Source organism: Mustela putorius, unplaced genomic scaffold (genome assembly GCF_011764305.1).
Source record: "Mustela putorius furo isolate JIRA1106 unplaced genomic scaffold, ASM1176430v1.1 tig00003845_pilon_pilon_pilon, whole genome shotgun sequence".
NCBI lineage: Eukaryota > Metazoa > Chordata > Mammalia > Carnivora > Mustelidae > Mustela > Mustela putorius.
In genome coordinates, this window is record NW_025421998.1 from 26,375,556 (window position 1) to 26,401,094 (window position 25,539).

Below are 25,539 nucleotides of genomic sequence, written 5' to 3' on the forward strand. Positions count from 1 at the left end.
CAAGACCTGAGCTGAAGGCAGATGCTTAACCCACTGAGCCACCCAGCCCCAACCCCATATTGCATATATTTCTGACGATAACTACATCAAACTGCCATCCAAAAATCAAACACAGCAGTTCAATATTTCCCTAGTCTTTCCATTCTTTCTATTCGATATGATACAGTTTTTTAGCTGAGATAATATCACATTTCAAATGAGACATTGTCTTTAAGAAGAATATTTAGGAAGAATGAAGTCAGAATTAGAGAACCTTCCACAGCATAAATTGCTACATACTCCAATTCTTATTAACAAGAATTTGATGGTGTCGCTATCAACCTTGCATTAAAGATGGTAGAAGGGACGGAAAAAAAAAAAAGAAGAAGATGGTAGAAAGACTAGAACAAGCGACAACCATAAACATGCCTGTGCTATTGCCATGCTACACATTGGAACAGGTGCTAATATTTAAACTGCAATACAAGGGCTCATGCCTACAACACAGTAACCAAACTACAACAAAGACTAACTTGAGCAAAAAAAGAGATGCATAGTAACAATTTTTCAGTTTTTAGCTTGGAGACATTTCACACATAAGGTGAAGAGTAAGTTTATGGTCAAGAATACTCAGAATTAGGGGCGCCTGGGTGGATCAGTCAGTTAAGCCCCTGCCTTCAGCTCAGGTTATGATCCCAGGGTCCTGAGATGAACCGTACTGGGGGCTCCCTGGTCAGTGGAGAGTCTGCTCCTCCCTCTTCCTCTGACCCTCCCTGCCCATGCTCTCTCTTCCTCTCTGATAAAATCTTTAAAAAAAGAAAGAAAGAATACTCAGAATTAAGGACATACTTGATCAAGCCCCTGACTTTTGGTTTCAGGTCACGTCATGATCTCAGGCTCTTCAAATCAAGCCCTGAATCAGGCTACATGCTCAGTGCAAAGTCTGTTTGTCCCTCTCCATCCCCGCTCTGCCCCTCCCACCTCAAATAAATAAATAAAATCTTTAAGAAAAATACTTGTATTTTTTTTTTTAAATGAGTACTCTGAATTAAAACAAGCATTAAGAAACATAAAATAAGAAGCCAGCTACTTGGGTTTCTTTTGTTTGTTAATCCCAGAGATATTATTTTAACCTAGCCTCTTTCCTTTTGCATATCAGGAGCTATATATGAATTGTGTATGTATTTTGAGCAGCAAATTCATATGCAATTAAAAGTGGAAGAGATCATATTAGATTCCATTAAAGTTAAATTAAAAAATACTTAACCATAGGCTGAGTGAGCTGCTTGCCTAATGTCCCTAACCCCAAACGACCCAAATTCATTTTACTGCCAACAAAAGAATTTTAAAAAGCGGCACTGTTTAATTTGCTCTTACCCATTATACCTTATTAACAAATGGCTTTTCTAAGGGAAAACTGCTACCTACCAAAGCTAATAGACAAGTTTACACATTTACATTCATTTAAAGAATTCCATACCTTTACCTTTGCCTCAAATGTCTCAGTGCTTCTAGAGCAGTTTTTCAACCTGAACGCTACAGACATATTCACCAGATACCTCTTGGGGGTGAGAAGATGTCCTGTGTTTTGTAAGATGTTTAGCCCTATCCTCGGCCTCTACACATGAGGCGCCAGGAGTACCCCCCCTTCACCAGCTGTGACAATCACAAATGTTTCCAACCAATGACAAATGTCTCCTGGGGGACAAAACTGCCCCTGGCGGAGAACCACAGCTCTAGATATAAAGACAATAACTGTCATCAGAAAATATAAATAATAAGAATCTGCACGTTGTATACCGAGAGGGTGCAGTAGCAAATAATGGTCTTTTATGCCATTCATCTTCACTGTAGAGAAGCTACTCCTTGGCTATATCATTTAGCAGTTCTTAGTTTCCATCTTCACTGTGTAGCTCAGAGACAAGAAAAGGGCATAGACAGCATTACATCATTCTCTCTGTAATTAGTATCACCAAGCCATTAAATTGCTATTTGGAAAAACCAAGAATAATCATGCATCCCTCAAGTACTAGTATAACTTAAATGTTAATTATTGATAATGGTACAGACTGGTAAGGTAAAAAAGAAAACACCGTAATAGTCTCTTACTATTACTGTTCATGAACACACAGTACTTCATTGAAAAACCTGTTAATAAAATACTGAAAGTCACTATCAGATTAGAAATCCCCTAGAGTTTATTCCACACCTTTGAAATTGAATGTAATTATACTGTTAAAAAAAAAAATCAACTTCTTACTTTAAAATCTCCAGTAGGAGGGTAAAGGGAATCCATATTCTCTACTGATAATACTATATGCAGTCAAAGTAGATTTCTGTCTACTTAGATAAAAAAAAGTATTTTCCCCTTAAAATAACTATAATTTCAAGTTGCCTATGCAATTATGGCAATTCATTTGGTTACATTTCATCACTGAGAGAATAAGGCAATTATAAATAAAACCAGAATGTGAAATGGCAATAAATAGTTGTATCTGAAAATTAATTATACTATTCTCACAAAATAGTTCTATTAGTTTTATAAATTATGTTACTTTTATAATGGAATATGAACATAAAGCTATATTTTGCATTTAACTTTTTCATAGTATCTTTTATTGCTTTCAGGTTTCCATATTCCCTTTTACCCCTAAACCATTTCTGTAAGGAAGAGAGTGTTAGGCTCTATCTCTCTTGACAAGCAGGTAACAGGACATCTGACACCAACCAGCTACTTAGAAGCACTCCCCAGAGGAGAAAAGAAGATCTCAGCCCTTGTTGTCTCTGCACCTTGGTGATTCCCTAAGTCAAAATCACCAATGATTAATTACATTCTGCTCTAGTGTATCTTCCTTTGTAAACAGATTAATATACTAAACTCTCCACCACCTAGAAAATGAATATTCTATTGACATAAGTGACGTGACCACAATGTCAAAGTAAAAGCATCAGTCTGTTAATACCACGAGTTACTAATGAAAAGAAATTACTCACTGAAAACACTTATGTAAATACTAACTTAATTAAGAGTACTGAATACTCAATATTTAGACACGTTTCATATTGACAGCTTTAAGAGCACACCGAAATGTGAAGGTATTGATTTTAACATAACTCTATGAAATCACAGCAGTGAATCAAAAATCAGCAAGTTCTATGATGATGCCACTGCTGAATGATTTTATCTTCAAAAATACACTTCTGGGGTGGGGGGATATTTTAAAGATGAGAGAGAGAGAGAGAGAGAGAGAGAGGCCATGAGAGAGAAGGTCAGAGAGAGAAGCAGATCCCCATGGAGCTGGGAGCCCAATGCAGGACTCGATCGTCGGACGCCAGAATCATGAGCTGAGCTGAAGGCAGTCACTTAACCAACTGAGCCACCCAGGTGCCCATCCCCAAATTTTCTTAAATATGCTTGCATATTCTAGCCAAACATGTCAGAGACCAGAAAGAATTTGTAGTTAAGAAGAAAGCCTTAAAACAAGGTGACAGGCATAATTTCAACTCTCTTAGAAAGCTAAAAGGATATAATAATCTCTGTTAAGAAAAAGTGGGGATTCCCAGACCACCAACACAGCATTAAACTTGAAATAGAAGTGGACTATGGAGCAGTGTCAGATAACGAGGGCGGAGATTTCAAAATGCATATATTGTTATGAATAAATACAGGAATAGCCAGTGCACCTTCCATAAACACAAAATGAGTCTGGGAAGCTTACAGAGCATTAAAAAACAAAAACAAAAACCTGTAAAAGAACCTGATATCATATGTAGGATGGGAAAGGAATAGGGAAGAAAAAGTAGCAGAGAGGCTTAGGATTCGTGTGGTGTCCAGAAGGCTGCAAATGCCTGTGTCTCCAGCCACACGGAGCAGAAGATATAGAGCAAGTCAGGTCCTTATTGTCCCTGGGCCCCAAGTCAAGTGAGGACCCAGGCACGAAATTTCAGGAGCTCCTCACTCACTCAACGACTCTCCAAACTGGTGCCTCCTTCAATTCTGTGTCCTTGGTACATCACATACCTCACCTCAGTCCAATTCTGTGGGTCCCCACCACCCCCATCTGACCCCCATCAGGAAAAGAGATGTACTTGGAATGACCTGTTTGGAAAACTCTACCTCTTTCAAAATACAGTCCTCATACTAGCTGCCTAGTATCAAATTTGTTCTGCTTAGAGACGAAAGAGTTACTATAGACTTAATGTGAAAGAAAATCATCAGCCTTTTTTTTTTTTTTTTTTTTTTTTTGGTAATAAAGAGGAGGCCCTGAGAAAGCCTTGGATTCCTAAAGGGAAAGGGACAAGTGCAAAGAAAGAGAACAAAAGCGACAACAAACTCCCAGACGCTCGTGATTTGCTTGCGGTATCATGATTTGCTCTCCTCCCAGCCCCCTCCATGGAACAGCATCACTCAAGTGGGGCAGCTGAGGCTCTCTGACCTCTTTGCAGAGTTCTATTTTGTTTTGCTCTTTTTAAACATTCAGAAGTGGACTTTATAGAAAAGCAAACAGTAGTCTGTACTTATCAACCTATCTTTTAAAAAAGTTTTTCATGGGGCACCTGGGTGGCTCTGTCTGTTCATCAAGCCCACTCTTGATTTCAGCTCAGGTCTTGATCTCAGGGTCAGGAGATCAAGCATCTGGGTCGAGCTGGGGCTTGGAGCCTACGTGAGATTCTCTCTCTCTCAAGGTCACCCAGGTGGCTCGGGCAGTTAAGTATTGGACTCTCGATTTCGGCTCAGGTCATAATCTCAGGGTCCTGGTTTCAAGTCCTGCGTGGGACTCTGTGCTCAGCAGAGTCTGCTTGTCCCTCCCCCACTGCTCCTTCCCCTGCTCTCTTTCTTTCAAATAAATAAATAAATGAAATCCTAAAAAAAAAATCTCTCCCCCTTCTTCTGTCCCTCCCTCTACATGTGTGCATGTTCTCTCTCTCTCCCTCTCCCCCCAAAAAAAAATCTTTTTCATAAAACAAATTCATTATTATAGAACCTATTAATTCAGAATACCTGATAATTTAGGTACTGGTTGAAATTTAAGTATGTCTTTACATTAAATATTTTATCAACTTATTATATGAGAAAATAGTGGCTGGTAAGTGTTTTATAAAGTTAAAAACTTTGGTTCCGGGATGCTTGGGTGGCTCAGTCAGTTAAGTGTCTGCCTTCAGCTCAGGTCATGGTCCTATGGTCTTAGGATCGAGTCCCACATTGCATCGGGCTCCCTGCTCAGTTGGGGGGTCTGCTTCTCCCTTCTCTGACCCTCCTCCTCCCCTGGTTGTGCTGGAGCTCTTTCTCTGACAAATATATAAATAATTCCTTTAAAAAAAAGACAGCTTTGTTTCTAAGATTTAGACCATCTTATTTTTAAAATGTTATCTCTTCATTAATATATAATGATCAGCCTTTCCATTTGCCAGCTACAGGAATTTGTATGTCTATGTGTGTGTATGTTTATTTCTATTTTTTTTTAAGATTTTATTTATTTATTTGACAGAGAGAGAAATCACAAGTAGGCAGAGAGGCAGGTAGAGAGTGAGGGGGAAGCAGGCTCCCTGCCGGGCAGAGAGCGTGATACAAGCAGAGAGCCCAAGACCCTTAGATCATGACCTGAGCCAAAGGCAAAAGCTTAACGACTGAACCACCCAGGTACCCCAATGTGTTTATGTTTAAAAGTAATAAAATGTCTTCCCTTTGTTGAAAGATTTCAAAGAAGACAAAAACAAATAAAAAGACATCCTGTGCTCATGGATTAGAAGAATTAATATTGTTAAAACTGCCAGATCACTCAAAGCCTTCTGGAGATTCAACCCCCATTAAAATATAAAAGGCATTTTTCAAGAAATAGAAGAAATAATCTGAAAGTCTGTATACAGTTTGTTAAGAACAGACAATAACAATGTATTAAAGGTATGTAATATGACAGATATCATTATACCATACTGCAATACATAAATGTATCAAAGTAATACAATGTCCACCTTAAATTAACACAATGCCTTAATCATTATCAACCCTCCCTAGGCTAGTGTTTGAGGATGCTAGAAAGCCATTTTTTATAAAATTGGAAATATGTCTGATTTTAGCTATGCTGCCTCTTGGAGCTGTTTCTGGGCCTTTAGGTAAAAACTTAGCTGTACTCCCTGATGCCACTAGAAACAATTCCATTAAATAATTTGGGAAGAACTATCATTTCTACAATATTAAATATCAACCTAGGAATCTACTAAATTTCTCTATTCAACTTCTGATCCTCACTGTGGATCTAATAACCCCAAACTCTGCATAAAGTCACTCTCAACTCTGCTGCCCTTCAGCTACTCTGTGTTTTAGGTTTTCATGGCCAAAAAGAAACGGAACCCTTTGGCCCCCATCATGGACCTTTGCTTTCTAAGCAAAAGGAAAGGGGTATATGGAATCATTTATCTATACAAAATAACACTCTTCATGTGTCTCAGTATTTAAATTCTTTTTCCAATAATAGATTCTGCACGTGCACGCGATCTCTCTCTCGCTCTCTCTCTCTCTCTCTCTCTGCTCCTGTTACATAACATACAATTTTCTATTTGTATTTTTTATTTGTCACTTTATTAGGTACATGTCTCATAAACAGAACATTGTGGGGATTTTCTTTCTTCCTGTCCATTCTGTTTTTTTAATCCTAATTCAGACTAGGCCATTTATTCATTGAAGATTTGCATTGTTCTTAGTAATCTATACTTGATAAACCATAATGGAAATCAGGTGAGTTTTTTTTTTTTTTTTAAGTGATTCATTGCAAAAAGCAGGTTCAATAAAACGGTTCACAGATGAAAACCAAAAGGAGAAGTGAGGTCAGCCAAGAAAGTGGCTTTTGAGGCTAGAGAAAGAGTGGAGAGGAGGGAAGAAGATCTCCCAAGAGCAGTTTATTTTTAATCTCAAGCTGTCAATAAAGAAAGTCATATAACTTCTAACCAGAATCTGCCAATTCTCATTTCTTTTTTTCTCATTTCCACAAACTCCATCACTTTGACAGAGGCTCACTTTATTACGCTGCCCAATTTGACATTTTAACACCTTTTTCTTTCTTTTTTTTTTTTTTCTTAAGATTTCATTTATTTATTTGACAGACAGAGATCACAAGTAGGCAGAGAGTCAGGCAGAGAGAGAGGAGGAAGCAGGCTCGCTGCTGCGCAGAGAGCCCAATGCGGGGCTCGATCCCAGGATCCTGGGACCACGACCTGAGCCGAAGGCAGAGGCTTTAACCCACTGAGCCACCCAGGCGTCCCTTAACACCTTTTTCTATAAGGACAATCACTGAGGACCCCAAGCATCAGGTTACAGTAGCTCTGAAGGGGGATTTTTGAGTCCTACAGTGTCAGTCCTCTACAGAGAGGAGAACTGCATCTCTGTCAGCCTTTGGCAGCCTGGACAGAGCCTGAGACATAATCTGTGCTTCATAAGTGTTGATTAGAATTACATTTAGTCACTGTTATTCAGAAAGAACACTTTTCACTTCCCAAAACATTTCTTATCTCATCTCACAAATACTTAAGTTTCTTGAACATACTTTGGTATGTTTCTTCATAAAGTTCGATCAATACATGAGGTAACCATACATTTCAGTGTGTCCCAGGGAAGAGTACTAACATATATATATTCCTATGATAAATATTCATATACCCTCCATGAATTGACTTTTATACCATATCTCACCTCTGTGACTCATCACATTTTTGGAAAACAAAAGGTCTCATTGTATCACGAAGAACACAAGATAAAAGTACTTTCAAATTGTTGCTAGAACTGGAAAGCAAGTAGAGACTCTAATGAAATGACAATTTTTTTTTTAAGATTTTATTTATTTATTTGACAGACAGAAATCACAAGTAGGCAGAGAGGCAGGCAGAGAGAGAGGAGGAAGCAGACTCGCCACTGAACAGAGAGCCTGATGCGGGGCTCGATCCCAGGACCCTGAGATCATGACCCCAGCCGAAGGCAGAGGATTTAACCCACTGAGCTACCCAGGCGCCCCAACAATTAATTTTTTAAAAAACTCTTGTGAAACCTACACATATAAACACTCTTATCTGGGGAAAATAATCTATGTAAGATGCTCTACTATCATTTATATGTGCTATCATTTTCAAGAATCATTTTGGAGTGACTCTCATAGCCATTTCATAAATCGTAAGAAAAACCATATTTTAGAGTGTCTTCTTTTCTTGCACAAAAATCTTTATTACCCATCTCAATGACTCACTCTAGTCTCTAGACATGGCTATAAACACTTTCCAACCATTTTTAAAAATAAAATCTACCCTCAAAGAAAGAACATGTGTTCCCACTGAGGATATTCAAAAGAATCCATCACAGGACCTCAAGTCACCACTGCGTGAGAGATTCTAAAATATACTCTGAAGAACAGGAGCATAAAACCCCAAGATAAGTTCTAGGGGAATCTACACATCACATGAACTCATCTAAGGAGAGACTGTAGGTAAGCGGTAACGGGTGTTGAGAACGCTACATGAATTGTTCAGGAATGGCATTTTTTTGTTCACAATAACTAACAGTATCAGGTCACCAGTTAAGCATCGGTTAAGTATCTGCCTTTGACTCAGGTCATGATCTGAGGGTCTTAGGATCAGCCCCGCACTGGGGTCCCTGCTCAGCGGGGAGTCTGCTTCCCCCTTTCCCTCTGCCCCTGCCCCACCCCAACCCCACCCCACCCCCCTGCTCCTGCACTCACACATGCTCTCTGTCTCTATCTCAAATAAATAAAATCTTAAAAAATAATAATAATAACTAGCAGTACCAAGGCTCTTTGTCTGATCCCACTACCCAATTCGCATGAAAAATCATGTCCTATTCATAATATAGAAGTGCATTTCCGGGGCACCTGGGTGGCTCAGTCTGTTGAGCGACCCGCTCAGGTCATGATCCCAGGATCCTGGGATAGAGCCCCGCATCAGGCTCCCTGCTCGGCAGGGAGTCGGCTTCTCTCTCTGCCTGCTTCTCTGCCTACTTGTACTATCTGTCAATTAAATAAATAAATTTAAAAAAAAAAAAAAGAAGAAGAAGAAGAAGTGCAGTTCCTATGGAGCGCCTGGGTGGCTCAGTGGGTTAAGCCTCTGCCTTCAGCTCAGGTCATGATCTCAAGGTCCTGGGATCAGGTCCACATCAGGCTCCCTGCTCAGCGGGGACCCGGCTTTCCCACCACACACCCCCCCTGCCTGCCTCTCTGCCTACTTGTAATCTCTCTGTCTTGCAAATAAATCAATAAAATCTTAAAAAAAAAAAGAAGAAGAAGAAGAAGTGCAGTTCCTAGAAGGTAGGACAGCATTCAAATCAAGGAAAAGATGAACAAAGTTCTCGGGATGTCACTCACATCGACGAGCTGATTGACTCCGCTTGCTGTTTTCGCCAGTGTGACCAGGTCTTCCTGCATTTTATCCACCCATGACTTGATGCTGCAGAAATCAGAAGACAACGTTCTATCAGATCTCTGGCAAACTGAAACCACACACATACTATACTCGTGCTGTAGATAATTCATTAAATTCCCTTTATATTTTTCTTCCCCCTCCAAGTTCCTACTATGTCCACCCTCCCAACCCACTTTTAAATTACAAAACCAATGAACCTTCAGTGGTCAGCTTCTTGGGATGCTGAGATGCCACAAAACTAAAAGAAAATGCCATAGATGTCTTGTCCAATAGGAGCGTACATGTTTCCTTAATTTTTATGAGAATTATATTAATAATTAACTACTAATTACTATATTAAATAATATATTTATATAATTAATTACAAATAATTACTATGTTAAATAGAATATTCTATATATTTTTAATATTCTAAAAAAATAGAATATTCTAAACTGAACTTTACCCTTTAGCTTGTAAGTATTCTTAATATAATACCAAGGATGTGCTACATATAGAATATTTGAAAAAAGAAAACATAAATAATTTTAAATTTCTCATAATTCCATCACCCAGGGATAACCACTGGGAATATTTTGATGTATTCCACCAAACATTTTGATATGTTCTGGTCTTTTAAAATTCTTTCACATGGTTGAAAGCCTATTATGTAAAATTCACATCTCTATTTGCTTTTAGGTCATATGATAAATATTCTCCCATGCCATTACAAATATTTTATAAACACTGTATTTTTTTTTTTTTTTTTTAAATTTTTCTACTTATCTATCAGAGAGAGAGAGGGGAAGAGAGAGAGCACAGGCAGACAGAATGGCAGGCAGAGGCAGAGGGAGAAGCAGGCTCCCTGCTGAGCAAAGAGCCCGATATGGGACTCGATCCCAGGACGCTGGGATCATGACCTGAGCTGAAGGCAGCTGCTTCACCAACTGAGCTACCCAGGTGTCCCTATAAACACTGTATTTTAATGGCCACTTAATATTCTATTATCTTTATATCCCATAATATATTTGACCATCCTTTTTTGTTAAAAGATCATCAGCCTTAACCACTATGAATTATGAAGCAACAAATATCTTAGGGTGTAAAGCTTAAAAGTATTTCATTTCCTTAGCTAAACTCTTAGATTTGAATTCTTAGTTCAAGGATGAAGTTTTAAAGGAACGTTTCTGAGCACTAAAATTATGATTGAAAGATTTCAGTTCAAATCCTTTGCATGTATATATTTCAGATTAATGAAATGGAGATCTTAAAATACAAGTTACAGATATCAGGACATTTTAGGAAAGCTTAAATCAATGGTCTTACTTCTTCCTGTCATTAGAGATATTACTGAAGAGCACACAATGTTCCTTATTCAAATCAATATAGTTTGTAATCCCTTCATATATTGCATTTATTCATGCTTATTTATTAAAAGGGATATATCCCTTTCATATTCATGATATGTATTCTTTTCTGCCCATGCAAATATAAGAAAACACTAGTAAGAATGGTAGGAAATGACTTATATTTGAATTTGAACTTCTCTCTACATATGTATGACATGTGTATCTATCTGTTGCCTATTTATTCTACTTCTTCAAATTTTATTAGGACCAAGTGTTCTCCCACCTTTAAGAGACCACATCTAAGAGTGGCTTAGGAAAGTGTTGTTTTAAAAATTAACTATGTATTTCATAAGTGCTCCATCATGAGATTTTAACTATGTTTGTCTTTCTTTTCCTTGGAAAGATAAGAATTCCAAGAGAACTACAATGTTACCAACTTTTTGTCAGATATATTTACATATAACAGAATTTTAAAAATTAAATGTGGCGGGGGAGCATAATGTAAAAAAGGGATTTCAATGAGGTGCAGATGAACATACAAAAGATAATAAACTGACAAACTAAAGAGGAACACGGAAAACAAAGTCAGTCACAGAAAAAGGATGCAATGCTTTAAAGAAAACACAGAGGTTTGACTCACATGTGAAGCGAACTAGTTAACTAATGAAATACATAAAAGCTGGTGATACTTTCACACAAATGAAGACAAGGAAGAATATTTATTAACCAAGGCTTATAAATATAACCTTAAGAGGTAAATAATTATCAAGAATTTTTTTTAAAAAATTATCAAGAAAATAAAACAAAACAGGAGGAGAGTATGGAAAGAAATTTATAGAACCACTAAAATGAAGGCCGACACATTAATATTATATTTCCTGCTGTTTAGAAGCTGATGCGTATTGTAGGGGCCAAGGGCAGGCCACCAAGATGGGCCCCAAATGGGCCACTTTGGCAAGAACACGATTTTGAGTCAAAGGCAATCAAAACCCAGTAGATTCAGAAAAAGCTCTTTACCTCCCCCTCAACTGCCTACTTATATAAGGAAGACAGCTATGACCAGAGATTCTTCTTTACCTAAGACACTTATCTCCCTAATAGGGAACCTCCTCTCACCTTCCTGCTAATGGTCTTTCTCACCTCTGTATCCTCAGACCCCTCTCCCCTCCTCAGCTCATAAAATAAGCCTCAACGCCTTTGGAATTTCCATGTCTGTTTGGATTCCCCACAGGTATGCTATTAAATTTGATTTTCTCCAGTTAATCTGTCTCAGGTCAATGTGGTTCTTAATCCAGCCAGAAGGAGCTTGAATGGCAAAATAAATCCTTCTTTCCTGACAATCCATTTGAAAAATACTACAAATACCAACTACTAATATTCTTACTACTATGATTATATAAATACAATTGTGCTCCATTTTCCTATTCAGAACAATAGATTACTTTAGGGAGTGGGCAGGAGCAAAGAGCACTGACACCATTTTTTTAAAGATTTTATTTATTTATTTGAGGCGGGTGAGAGCAGGAACGGGGAGAGGCAGAGGAAGAGGGAGAGGGAGAAGCAGACTCCCAGCTGAGCAGGGATCCTGAAGCAGAACTGGATCCCAGGACCTGTAAATCATGACCTAAGCCAAAAGCAGATGTGTAACTGGCCAAGCCACCCAGGTGCCCCCCTGATGCCATCTGCTAATTCACATCAGACTATCTCATTTCTCCACGCAGTTAGTGAACAAGTCCTAAGACCCAGAGAAAATAAATCAGCTCTTCTTAAAAATAATTCCCAACATCAACAAACAGTAACAAGTGTTATATATCCCTTTAGCTAAGAAACTAAGACACAAAGAATATATATTTTTTAAAAAAACTTACCTCATGCCTGAATTCTGATTTATGCTAAAGTGATCCAAAATGTGCATTCTAACTTGATACCTGAGTGTACTGTCACTGCTAATGTTCATCGAGTTTAATCTATTTTGGCTGAAAGCAATGGAGGACCTATCCAGTCTCCTTGCCATCCATGACAAGCTGTCAAGAACACTTCAGGGGAGCAAGGATAATTTTTCATAGATATGGGTGTTACCTGGTTTTCCTAAAATTCATAAGTACTATGCCTTTCAAACCTGGAATTGAAGATTATAATGGCCACGAAATAAGCCAAGATCCCATTCATCATGAAAGTGAAAAATTACACAACGGAAAACCCTCATATGTGCAGATTCTTTCTCAGTCTTTCTCTTTCTGGGTAAACTGTCACGCACATACATATACTCACTAAGCCCTATTTTATTAAATATCCCCAGAAGCTACTACGAAATTTTGGAGAAAATTACAGAGGATATATCCCTTTCATATAATAGGAAACTAACACAGGACTCCACAAGGAAGATTTTGTTTGCTGTTAACCCATTCAACAGATACTAAAAACGCCAGATGTAGAAATGAAAGATACATGCCTTACAATGTGGTTGGTCTTGAAATCAGATCTGGCAGGAAAAAGGCAGAAGAGAACAAAAACATGGTGGTGTAGGGGAAGAAAAGTATCTTTTTCTTATACATTTTTAAGTTCTTAACTTAAAGAATGCTTGGACAATAGAAGGCCCCTATAACAAAGGGCAGTTAAGAAAGAAAAAAAGACACATCTATTTTATACATATTTTACATGACAAGAGAACTTTCATAAGGAAATGGAGACCCAAAGAAATGGTTAAACCTGAGCATTCTTATGCTAATCCGATAAAGAGTAGAAAGTAGAGAAAGATACATAGAGACAAGAGTATGAACCATGTATCATAAACTAGAGGGAACCTAACAAAGCCTATTCATTCAGTCTTCTCTCTGTCCCTTGTCTTCAGAGATAAGCATGTTCTTCTCCCCTGGGTTTAGGGCAGGCAACCTTCCTATGAGGGAAAGGTCAGAAAGTCCTTCATGCACACGCCATTTCTCAAACTCCCTCAGCTTAAAATATTCAGTATCGTGTTTTGGGGTAGTGTGTCCTGAATCCCATGAGTGGGATACATTTCAGGACCAACAGAGAATCACTTAAGAGTTTACTCTTAAGGTAGTAGGGCAGGGAGACAGACAGGGAAGGCTCTGTGGGCTAGTAGCTGCTTGAAGTGAAATTTGAAAGACAAGTGGAATTTGACAAAAACTGAGAAGGCAAGTAAGAAAACGTGAAGGCAGAGGGAATACAAAACATGGCACACGCAGCAACTACAAGTAGCCCGAATGGCTGGAGTCCAGGTCGGTTCAACAAATGGCTTCAGGTGGGAACAGGCACGGCAGGGACAAAATTCAGGCAGACAGATGGGCCAGAGCAAGGGTCTTAAATAACATTCCGAAGCATTTAGATTGTATTCCCAAAATAATGAGGAGATCATGGAAAAGGCGGAGTTAGAGAGTAACAAGGTCCAGCAAGTGTGTATCAACATGATGAAACCATTTTTTTTTCTGATAGCAAAGAGGATGATGGCTCAGAGGGAAAATGAAAAATAAGAAGGGAAGGTCTAGACGAGTAAGAAATGAGAGGGATTTAAACCAGCTCAGTGGTAGTAAGAGGATAGAGAAAAGTAGAGGAAAGGCTAAATATAAGAAACTATTAGCTCAAAAAAAAAAAAAATCTGAAGTGTGGACAACAAGCTTTCACATAGTATGGGATGTAGACAGTGAGTGGAATTTGGGGATAATTCATGGAGTTCCTCAGTTAAACAATGATAGGACATGTTGATATACACACAGGAGAAAGAACAATTTAGAGGGACATGATTGTGTTTGCTTTTATTCGTTCTATTAGACATGTTTCTGAGAGATCCATGTGTAGGCAACTGAATATACCTGGGTTGGAGTCCTCACAATTTCCAATAAGAATATAAAGATTTGCTGTTTCCAGTGTATATAGAGAACATAGGTAAGTCAATATCTGACTCCCAAAGGACAGTGTACAGAAGGAAGGAAATAACCAATACTGAACTCTGTAAAATAACATTTACAAGAAGGGACAGAAGATCTAAGTAGTAGCAAAAGAGAAGGGAATCCAAGAGCAGTGATTTGACAAAACCCAGAGAAGAGGAAAATTTCAAGAGAGGATGTAGTTATGGAGTCATCAAATAAGGTGGGAGAAATTTATCCAAACCTTACATGTAAAGGTAATGAGAGAAACAGTGTGGAATCTAGGAGAGAAGGGAAAACAAAGAGCACCTAGAAAAGAACGAAGAACAAGGAGTACTTACTTTTCTTTTTTTCTTTTTTGAGATTTTTACTTATTTATCTGAGAGAGGGAGAGAGAGCAAGGGGCAAAGGGAGAGGGAGTGCAGCAGGTGGATTCCCCAGAGCGTGGAGCTCGACACCAGGCTCAATTCCACGACCCCAAGATCATGACCTAAGCCAAGTCACACGCTTTACCAACTGAGCCACCCAGGCACCCTTATTTTTCTTTTTTAGTAGGAAAGATTTAGGCATCTTTCCATGTACAAGGAGAACAACAAGTAGAAAAGGAGACGCTGAAGATTCAGGAGAGAACGTGTACTATATTGACGGAGCAAGGTCCTTCAGAAGCTCTAGATCAGGGCTGTTCCTGCTCACCCCCCCCATATCCAAACATAAAGGTGGGGAACACGTGAAGAAATAAGCATAACCCAGGAGAAGCCTAATCCATGGCTAGAAGGGAGGATAGCTCCCCCATAGAGATTGGAGGGAAAATATAAAAGCTTTGGGGTAAATGGAAATAACCAGAGCAACCTGATGAGAAAGCTGAGACAGTTCTACTTACTGGCGTCTGTTTCTTTTGTAATAGAAGAGACAGTCATCTGTTCAGAGACAAGCAGCAGGTATGAAGGTAGGGTGGTTGGAAAGGAAGTTGGACATTTAAAAAGAGCTAGCCAGAGGTTATTTAAAGATGTGCCCTAGACTGGAGGTCATCACTTTCTCTGGTACTAATCAGCATAAATGTGTGAATGTTTTCACCATCTCTTGACTGGAGAGGGAAAGATGAGAGAAAAAAAGGCATTCAGATGAATATGGGGCAGATATCAGCATGTAGGAAAGAAGGAGAAGGACAAGTGAATTCAAGGACCTGAAAATTTCCAGATCTCTATGCATTCTAAATAATAAAGACAACCAAAAATCTCATTAAAATGTTACAGTATTTTATTTATAAAAAAGGTTTATTTTCCTTTTTTTTTAAGATTTTATTTATTTATTTGACAGAGATCACAAGTAGGCAGAGAGGCAGGCAGAGAGAGAGGAGGAAGCAGGCTCCCCGCTGAGCAGAGAGCCTGATATAGGGTTCGAGCCCAGGACCCCAAGATCACGACCTGAGCCAAAGGCAGAGGCTTTTAACCCACTGAGCCACCCAGACGTCCCATAACAAGGTTTATTTTCTAATCACCAAGGAACCTCATACACTTCCATGTGTGCTTACTATCCTTTTCCATGTTCTATGTTTGCTCTCTAACCTCTCCATGAAATTAACCCTCCACATTCATTGTGATGGAATAAATTCCACAAGTACTGAACTATCACCTTTCACAACCTCCCACACTAAAGATTTTCTCCTCTATCCACTAAACACCAGAAGCCTTTAAATATTTGAGTTTTGTGTTTATTCTCCTGTACACTTTCCAGATTAGATGGATATACTTTTATTCTCATTCACCACTGAATCCTCACTATTTTTATTACAGTGTCGTGCAAATAGTAGGCACAGAGATATTTAACGAATACATAGAAAAATGTGTTAAAATGAAATATAATTGCATTACTGTGTCTTTAAGAAGCACAATTATCTTTACTTAAGTAGAGAAAGTGATTGATTTGCTAAATCTCTTCTTCTCTCCACAATCCACATCAGAAAAAATGAACTGCTGGACCCACGCATCCATACAAAACACCCACTTTTCAAAGTAGCAAATTTTCAAAATATGACTATTATAAGGAAATTATTAAAACTCTAAAAGGAACACCTCATCATTCCAAATCTTTCAAGTATGTAATGAATGTCATAGGGGGAAAAATAGTCTCATAATCCTTCTCTGCCCCTACAATAACTCAGAGTCAACTAGCAGAATATGTCGTCAACAGATGATGTCTGCAAACTCACATTACACTGGAGAACTCATTATGAGATCTCTAAATATTAAGACAAATATTTTGTTCACTAGTAAGATAATCTTTTATATCCTGGACTTCATTTCATGGTACAGAAAGAGCCCAAATTTTTAAAAGCAAATACATAAGATAGTCAAGTTTTCACTAAATTTGAAAAAAAAAAAAAAAAAAAAACTTGCCAAGCAATTAATACTGTTCCTTTTGAGATCAGATTTGCCTGTTATACAGCTTTCAAAAGGGTAGTCCCTAGTTCAGGAAACTCCTTATTTAAGAAAAATATATATATATGGTAATCCATTTCATTTTGCATGCATTTGAGGAACATCAAATTCAGAACAGCACAAATTACAGCCCATTTAATCTATTGTAAAGTGTAGTAGTTGAGTAAGAAGTGTCAAATCTACATAGTTATCTATTTAATTGTCTTAAATGCTACAGAAAGAATTTGCCTTTTTACTGGTTGAAACAACGGAGCCAAAGGGATAGATAAGAATTGTTACAATAGGTCCTACCAAGACTAAACTGTCCTTCCTTGCTCTATTTTATGTGGTAAGTCCTCTAGAAAAGAGAAGGCTGTATATGAACCCACTGCTATTAGCAAGGAGAGAGTAGTAAAACAGCCATCTTTCTTCCACACCCTCCTTGAATTACCCTATTAGCAATTATCATAGAGACTAAAGCAAAAGAGGAATCCGAGATACACAGGAGAAAGGGAAGGGAGGGGCTGTTCCAGTAAGGAGGAGGGAGCGAGTGAGAAGTCTGCAGCCTTTAAGGTCCTTGTCCTAAGCATTATCTGCCGATGCCACTATTCTTGAGAAATCATTTTCTTTTTAACCCAAGGAGGGAAGAGACATAGTTATCCCCTATGGACCTGGGAAAGAATTAGAATATCACAAGATCTGACAATCTGACCATTTCAGTTGTGGTGGTATATATAAAGAGCTTATTCATAAATTTGAAGTAATAAGATCATATACTTCAAAAGTGTTCTACTTTCTATAAATATCCCACCAATGCCACACTGCTTTTTGTTACGTAATAAACCACCCACAGTGTTCCTCTAGTTGGATAAATATAACATAAGTAAGCCAAAGATGTAGATAGCCCAGACACACTATTTTGCTAACTAGGCATTTCTTATAATGTAGATACTATATCATTAAATTCTTATTTTTTTCCCCCAGTGTGAAAGGAGTATGCTTGATATCTGCTTTAAATCTAGAATTGTTTGTGAGATGGGTGTTATGCCAGGAATGTTAGTTCCTGAAATTATTCTCAATTGAAACCATTTTCAATAACACTGCTGCTGTTTTTAGAAAGCTGTTTAGACTTGTGAAATGCTTTAGTATTCCATTTTTATCTAGAGTCAATCCTGTAAGAAATGCAGAAAGGGATGTGAATGTGCTAATCCCAGTGCAAAGGTAAAAGTCCTTGACAGTAGGAAAAAGGAGGAGGGGTTATCACTAAAATCAGATTTTAAGCCGTTCATGTTCCTCTGCCTTCATTTTCTATTGGCCTTTTGCTGTTCCTGCATGTGTGTGTGTGGGGGGGGTGTTCAATCTGTGTCATAAATATAACATTCCTCACTCTCAAAGATCAAAGGTTCTTCATACCTACTCCTTATACTATCTTGGATTGATTTTTGTTTTATCCAAGAATTTTTTCATCGTTTCTTTAGTGAATATATTTTGCCTCAGCTCCAGGAATTTGCTTCTTGCTTCCAAGACAACCAATGCGCCATACACTTTAGGGCAGGTATGAACGAAAGTTCCATGGTTCGCTAGAAGGGGGAGGGGTGCTCCTGTGAGATATTTGGTCTCTTGAGGCCCTGAGAGTCTTTTACCCTTCCCCTATCCCAGTGAGTTACAACCTCCAGTCTCGTCCCTCTAGCTTGGGACCAATGGAGGTGTCCCACGTGGGCCACGCAATCTGCTACTGGTATTCTATAAACGAAATCAGCTGCATTTCTATTTGCTTATTACTAAACCTCCATGCGTCTTATTGAAGATCTCCCCTTGCACTGTTTATCTGTATTTTTTTTTCAGTCATTGCACTGTTCCCAAAACTTATTCAAGCCATATTCAAGCATGTGAATATTATGTAATGTCCTGATTAAAAACGTCCTTATTTCTTTCTCGTCTGAATTATGAACTGCGCGGTTCATAATATTTTCAGTACTACCAAATACTCAAGTGCTTATTATATTTGGATTCTAAATGGCCAATCCAATTCCCTGTATGGGTCAATATCTACAGTCAAGCCAGTTCAGCTGCCTCACAATCATGGCAGTTTTGTCATGTTAGGCAATCGTGTTTTCCACACACCTGAAATTACCGAAGTCCCCTCAGCATCCAAAATTCATCCTTCAAGTCTGTACTTAGATCCTACTTCTGGACAACCCAAGTCCTCAAAGCCTCAGAAATTGTTCTTTTCCCTACGTTTCTAAGATTTACATAGCCTGTCCTACAAAATGGCACACACGCTGATATAGGTCTTATGTTAGTATTATTCTTCTCCAGCAATACTTAATTTCAGGGAGCGGAGAGGCCATAGCCTATAGTTCTGTATTCTGAGAATATCTAACACAGTTCTACGCATACAGCAGACACTCAATGGATAATACATAATATCCGTTGAGCGTCTTAAGTGTGAGGAGCTGTTCTAAACAAGTCATGGGAACATCCTCTCATTCTTCCAAGAATCTACAAAGCAGGTATGGCGTCCTACTTTTCAGTTAAGGAAACTGAGGTATAGGGAGGTGAAGTTACTTGGCTAAGATCAAAGAGTTAGTAAATGGCAAAGTGGGACAAATATCCCTAAGAAGCCAACAGAGCATACAGTCTTAATGAGTGCTAATTGACAGGGTGGTCGGAAACATGGCTTGGCTCTCCTCATTAAACCACCAGACAGGAGGCCTCAACTCTTCTCTTATCAGAACTCACAAATGTCTCCTGTCATATTTTACAGAGGGTCAGAGCCCTGGGTTCTAAGTTTGCTTCACCGATGTAAGGAAAAGAAATAACAATTACATAAGTCTTATTTTTATACGGCAAGAGAAAAGAAAATTAGGAAATGAAGATTTAAATAATTGAGAAAACTCAAATATTTTACTCCTTAAGAAAAATTTTGTGAAGGGGCACCAGGGTGGCTCAGCTGATCGAGCATCTCACTCTTGATTCAGGCTCAGGTTGGGATCTCGGAGTCCTGAGCTCAAGCCCCAGGTAGGGGCTCTGCGCTCAGCACAGAGTCTGCTTGAGATCCTCTCCCTCTTTCTCATTCCTTCCTCCCTCCCTCTCTCTCTCTCTCAAAATGAAAAAATAAAAATCTTTAAAAAAAATTTTTTTTGTGGAAATATGCACAATTACTGAAATGCCATCATTTTTCCTCACAATGTTTTTTTTTTAAGATTTCATTCATATTAGCAAATAAATAAGCACTATTTTTTTTATTTTCAAAATCATGAATTCCTCTGCCTTCATTACCAAAGCATGGTCGGTGTTAGGTACACAGCCATGGACTCTCCTGTTATTCACAACATGCACACAGATTTGACAAGTAGCAGGTTAGATGTAGAGTCAGCCCTGCTAAGTTTCTAAATAGAAAATATTCTCAAAGCAACATGAAATCCTTCAAACAGGGATGGAAGATGTGACTTTCAGCTGGCCTTCATTGTCTTCATAATGAAAGTTCAGATACACAAACAAACCCAAGTATATGAAAGCCTAGGCCCAGACTGACTGGTGGGGCCCTCCTTGTAAAGACAGCCCATAGGATCATTTGTCTGGCAGCCTTTCCAGGACAGAGTTTACTTAACAACCAAAAAGCTGCCAATGCAAATTTATTAATTTGCAAATGCAACAAATAAGAACTCGCCTTCTGAAAAGCATCAGAAAGGAACACGGCAAGGGTGGCGTATCCCCAACTTTCTAAATTCCTTTGCCATAAGGCGCAGAAATTCTAGGGGGAAAAAAAAAAATGGAATGAAACCTTCAAATTTGAAGTGATAAATATCCTTTCAGCTCCAGAAAATACATTACAGTTTAATTGCTCTCAACCTTTTTGTCCCCACAGACACGTGCTTCTCTTGGACCCCCCCTTTGCCTAAGCAACGCATTCGTGGCCCTTGCGCTCCTGAGGGTCTGGGCACAGTGCGCATGCCCAGCACGAGACTGCTGCGTGTGGGGGTGTGAGAGCCAGCTCTCCCTCCTGACCTGCTCCATATAAACAGAGCTAAACTGGTTGTTTTGATCAAATCGTTTTTCTCCGTTATCGCCATAAAATTAACAATGAGAATTGTGCTTAAATATGAATTTATGCTTATCAAATGGTGAAAACCTGAACAATTTCTAGCACTATCAAAGAACTCCTTGCAAAGAATACGAACCATCAGTGGAAGTCCTATATAAATATCAGAGGAAGACAGGAAAAGAAATTAGTTCTGGTTTCTTAGTCACAATTTCAAACATTTTTTATTTGAATTAAATTTTCCAAATAATGTAATACATGTAATATTTGGTGATGTTTAAGTTACAGCATTATAAAATTATGGGCTTTTATGTATTGTATGTGAAAAAAATAACTGAAAGTCAAGGCAATTAAATAGAAAAAATTATCAGGGAGAAAAAGCACTTTATGGAGCTAAATCCAACTGAAATGCCTATGTCATAGCCAGTAAATAAAAAAAATAAAAAAAAAAAAAAGCTGTGAAGCATGATTCACATACCTATAACTACTTAGAAGCCCTTTTTAAATCCATGCTTAAAACGTGAATTTTCTTTCTTTTTTTTTTTAAGATTTCATTTATTTATTTGAGAGAGAGAGCAAGCATGAGAGGGGTAAGGTCAGAAGGAAAAGCGGACTCTGCTGAGTGTGGAGCCCACATGGGACTCGATTCTGGGACTCCAGGATCATGACCTGAGCTGAAGGCAATCACTGAACGAACTGAGCCACCCAGGTGCCCTAAAATGTGAGTTTTCTAGGTAAATTTTTATTATGAGATGATTTGCTATCACTAACCAAAAAAAAAAAAAAAAAAAAAAAAGCAATAAAAAAAATCAGCCCTGGATCTATTTTGCCTTTCAGGAAGCAAATAACACAATGATTTCTGGTATTTAAATTATTCATATAAAATATAAAAGAAAAACTTCACAGTGCAATGGTCAATCTCCTTATAGAAACTCCTAATGTTGTTGTACCTTCCACACTGGAAATAATTCTTCTGCAATTAGAAGGAAAGACTTAAACACGCATCTCATTGAGTCATCCAAGAAACAACGGCAAGCATGTCAGAAGCCCCAGTGAACGGAGGACACCACTTTGGTAAGATGGCGCGCCTGTGTAACCCATCATCTTTATGAAATAGGAAGGAATCATGGAGCAGCCAGTAACATGAATTAAACATCAACCATCAGAATGAATCGTTGCAGAATTCTAATTTTTTTTAACAGCCGTTCTGTCACTGTTCCTGGTGCTCCGTTCTGCACACATCCCAATGTGAATTTCAACAAGCAGTTTTAAAATGGACCACCCCGTCTGGTAACGTGGAAGTCTACAGATTTCTAAAGCCAGATGTGTGACTCATATGTGACTCAGCGGCCTCCCACAGCTTTGACAGCCCATAGTGTCTCTCTCTCTGAATGCTCCCTCTGCACGAGAGGCTGAATGGACTCCACATATTGCTACTCAGAAAATACAAAAGGATTTGAGTGTAGGCAAACTGTTAGAATACATACTACCTGTTTTAGGTCACCTGTAGTAGTAGAAGGAGGGGGGAAAGCCCACTGACACATCTCTTACTGTGTGGCGGGCTGTCTTTTCCGCTATCCCTGGTGTATCTCCCCAAGGTCCAGATCGTCCTCGCCTATCTCTTGATTACATCAGGGAGATGGCAGCCCCGTTGGAATTTACATCACCTAGCAACACCGTGTAACTAAATCTCTAACTGAAGTTATGTATCCAATGACTGTGGGTAATAAGCGTTATTTTCAGTTCTAGTAAGTACAGAAGAAGGAAACATCTTATTCTTCCTGTCCAGTTTCCTAGTTAGTGGAAGCTGCCCATATACACTACCCATGAAAAATTATCATGCCAATTCTCCCAAACTCTTTCTGTGACAGGCATTATCACCTTACTAACAACCTTGTTGTTTGGGGACAGAACTAAGCTCTTCTGGGGACAAAAGAAACTGTGGTATATCTATCTTATAAATTGTTAGGCAGTCATCTAAATAAGATTTAGTTTTTAATATACATTCTATATGGCTTGATTTTTTAATGATGATTATTGATTAGGAATTTACGACTAAAATTATAAAAATTTCAGAAGAAAATTAGAGATGTCTTTAGACATCCAATTCCTAATGCCTAACCAAAAGGAAATAGATACAACAGACTTAATTGTGACTATATGACTGCCATTTTTAGTGGCCTTTAGACTTAAACAGAATGAAAGGGGTGAATAAAAATATATGGATATCATGAGCAGAATGAGAATCTGTATCTCCTCCCTGGTATTAAGAGAAAAACAATCATCAGCAACTAAGGGCAAACAGATGATAATGATTAATAATCATCCAGGTAAGTTTAATAGAAGCATTTTTCTCACCAAGTGGTAAGTTCTAGGACCTAGGTTTGGGGTTTAGGAGTGGACTGGAGTCTGCCCTCCACCCAGGTTCTTTGGACTAGATATCTGAGGAGGATCTAGCACCTCGAGTCCTAGAGCAAAGCTGGAGTCAAGAATCAGAGAAGTAGCCCACAGGCATAATGGTTCAAAGGGGCTAGGCAGAAAGAATGCAGAGCTCTAGGAAGAGAACGGCAACTAGAGACAAGCACACAGCAAATGCCAAAAAGAGAGTAATAACTTCAGAATTACGGATCAAAAAAGCTTTCTCCCAAGAATTTCATAAGCTGACTGAGGACCTATCAGTAGAGTCTCTGCTTTCTTGGCTATCTCTAGATACAAAAAGAGCTACTAAAAGCCCAAACTGGTTAAGAAAGGTGGCTATGAAGTTTTGTTTAAAGACCTCCACTCTCTGTGTATCATTTCTTACTCTGAAATCCCAACGCGTGGCATGCAAAATGCTACCACAATGTGAAATTAATTTGGTTCTCCTATTTCTTTAGGACAAGTGAAGTTAAAGAAGTAAATAAAATAATTTATGTAATAAATATTTATTATTTATTAATGATCTTTATGTTAACACCAGGGCTCAAATTACATACAGCAAATTATGAAAGCAACCAAACTGTCCATTGATGAGTGAATGGATAAAGAAGTCGTGGGATATATATATATATATATATATATATACACACACACACACTTACATATATATGAATATCATCTAGCCATTAAAAAAAAATGAGTATGTTCTGCCATTTGCAATAACATGGGTGGACCTTGAAGACATGCTATGTAAAATAAGTCAGAGAAAGACAAGTACTATACGATCTCACTTATATGTGGGATCTAAAAACAACAAAAAAACCAAAGTCATAGAAAAAGAGATCAGACTTGTGGGTACTAGAAGCAAAGGCTGGAGGGAGGCGGGTGGTGAGGAAAGGGAATTGGAGAAAGGGAGGGAACTGCAGAAAGGTGACCAAAGATACAAACTTCCAGTCATAAGATGAATAAGGACAAGGCCCATAATGTACTCCACAATGACTACAGCTAACACTGCTGTAGGATATGTAGGAAAGTTTTTAAGAGAGTAGATCCTAAGAATTCTCACCATAAAGAGCAAAAAAAATTTCCCTCTCTTTCTTTCTTTTCTTTTTTTGCATCTGTATGACAGAATGGATGTTGTTAGCTGAACCTACTCTGGTCATCATTTCTCAATATATATAAATCAAACTATCATGCAGTACAGGCCTCAAACCCTTACAATGATATAGGTCAATTATCTCTCAAGAAAGCTGGGGAGAAAAATCAGAGACTTATTCCTCAATCTCTCAATCAAATTCCTCCTGCCAGATTTTTTTCAGAAAGTCCATAGAATTCACTTTGGATAAATTCAAGAACAGGGTATCCATCCAAAGAAAACACCTCTGTCAGAATTGTGGAAAAGGTGCTCTAATTTCCACCCAAGCGGTGTACTCTAGGTTTACTCTTCTGACTTAACCAAGGGGGGCAGTTTGTGAAATGAATGGGCAGAGAAGAAAATTAAAGGAAGAGACTCCATGGTGCCCATCACAGTATCTTTCCTTTTCATTAGAGAAATCCAGAGGAGTGAACAGAGCTGGGAAGCCCAGGGGAAATAACATGCTCCTGATTAACCAACTCTCCCTGAATCTGTACCACAGCCACCTGGTAGCAGATAAGATTAAATGAAGGAAAATGAAACTGAAGAAATTGAAAGAGATTCAATGGACCCAAAGGAAAAGAAAGAAATCAAGGGAAGGAATGAGGAAAAGGGACACATGGAGTTGGGAGGAGTGGGGAGGAAAGCAGAAAAATAAAGGAGACCAGAAATAAAAGCACATTTTTAAAAAATGAACGTGAACTTTCTTTTAAAAACATTGAAAATTTACCTTAGCGCCTTTGAAAAAAATTGGCTCCTCACCAAAAACTTTAGACAGTGCACAATATATTACTTTCAAATAATCATTGCAACTTTTAAAATATGCAATTAGCAGTCCTAAAGACTAAGAAGATATACAGCCTTTAATCCAATTACAATGGAACACATGGTTGCTTTGGTCTATTCAACACAG

The 25,539-nt window shown here is 38.4% G+C and overlaps 1 protein-coding gene across 6 annotated transcripts in view; it reads right to left on the bottom strand.

Moving 5' to 3' along the window:
• The window catches only part of CACNA2D1 (calcium voltage-gated channel auxiliary subunit alpha2delta 1), a 503,137-nt gene that overhangs the window by 401,853 nt on the left and 75,745 nt on the right, over positions 1-25,539 (bottom strand). For all 6 annotated transcript variants that reach the window (XM_004739625.2, XM_004739624.2, XM_004739622.2 and 3 more), the window contains exon 2: positions 9,342-9,423. In XM_004739625.2, the coding sequence (XP_004739682.1) occupies positions 9,342-9,423 (82 nt within the window). The remainder of the gene's footprint in view (positions 1-9,341; positions 9,424-25,539) is intronic.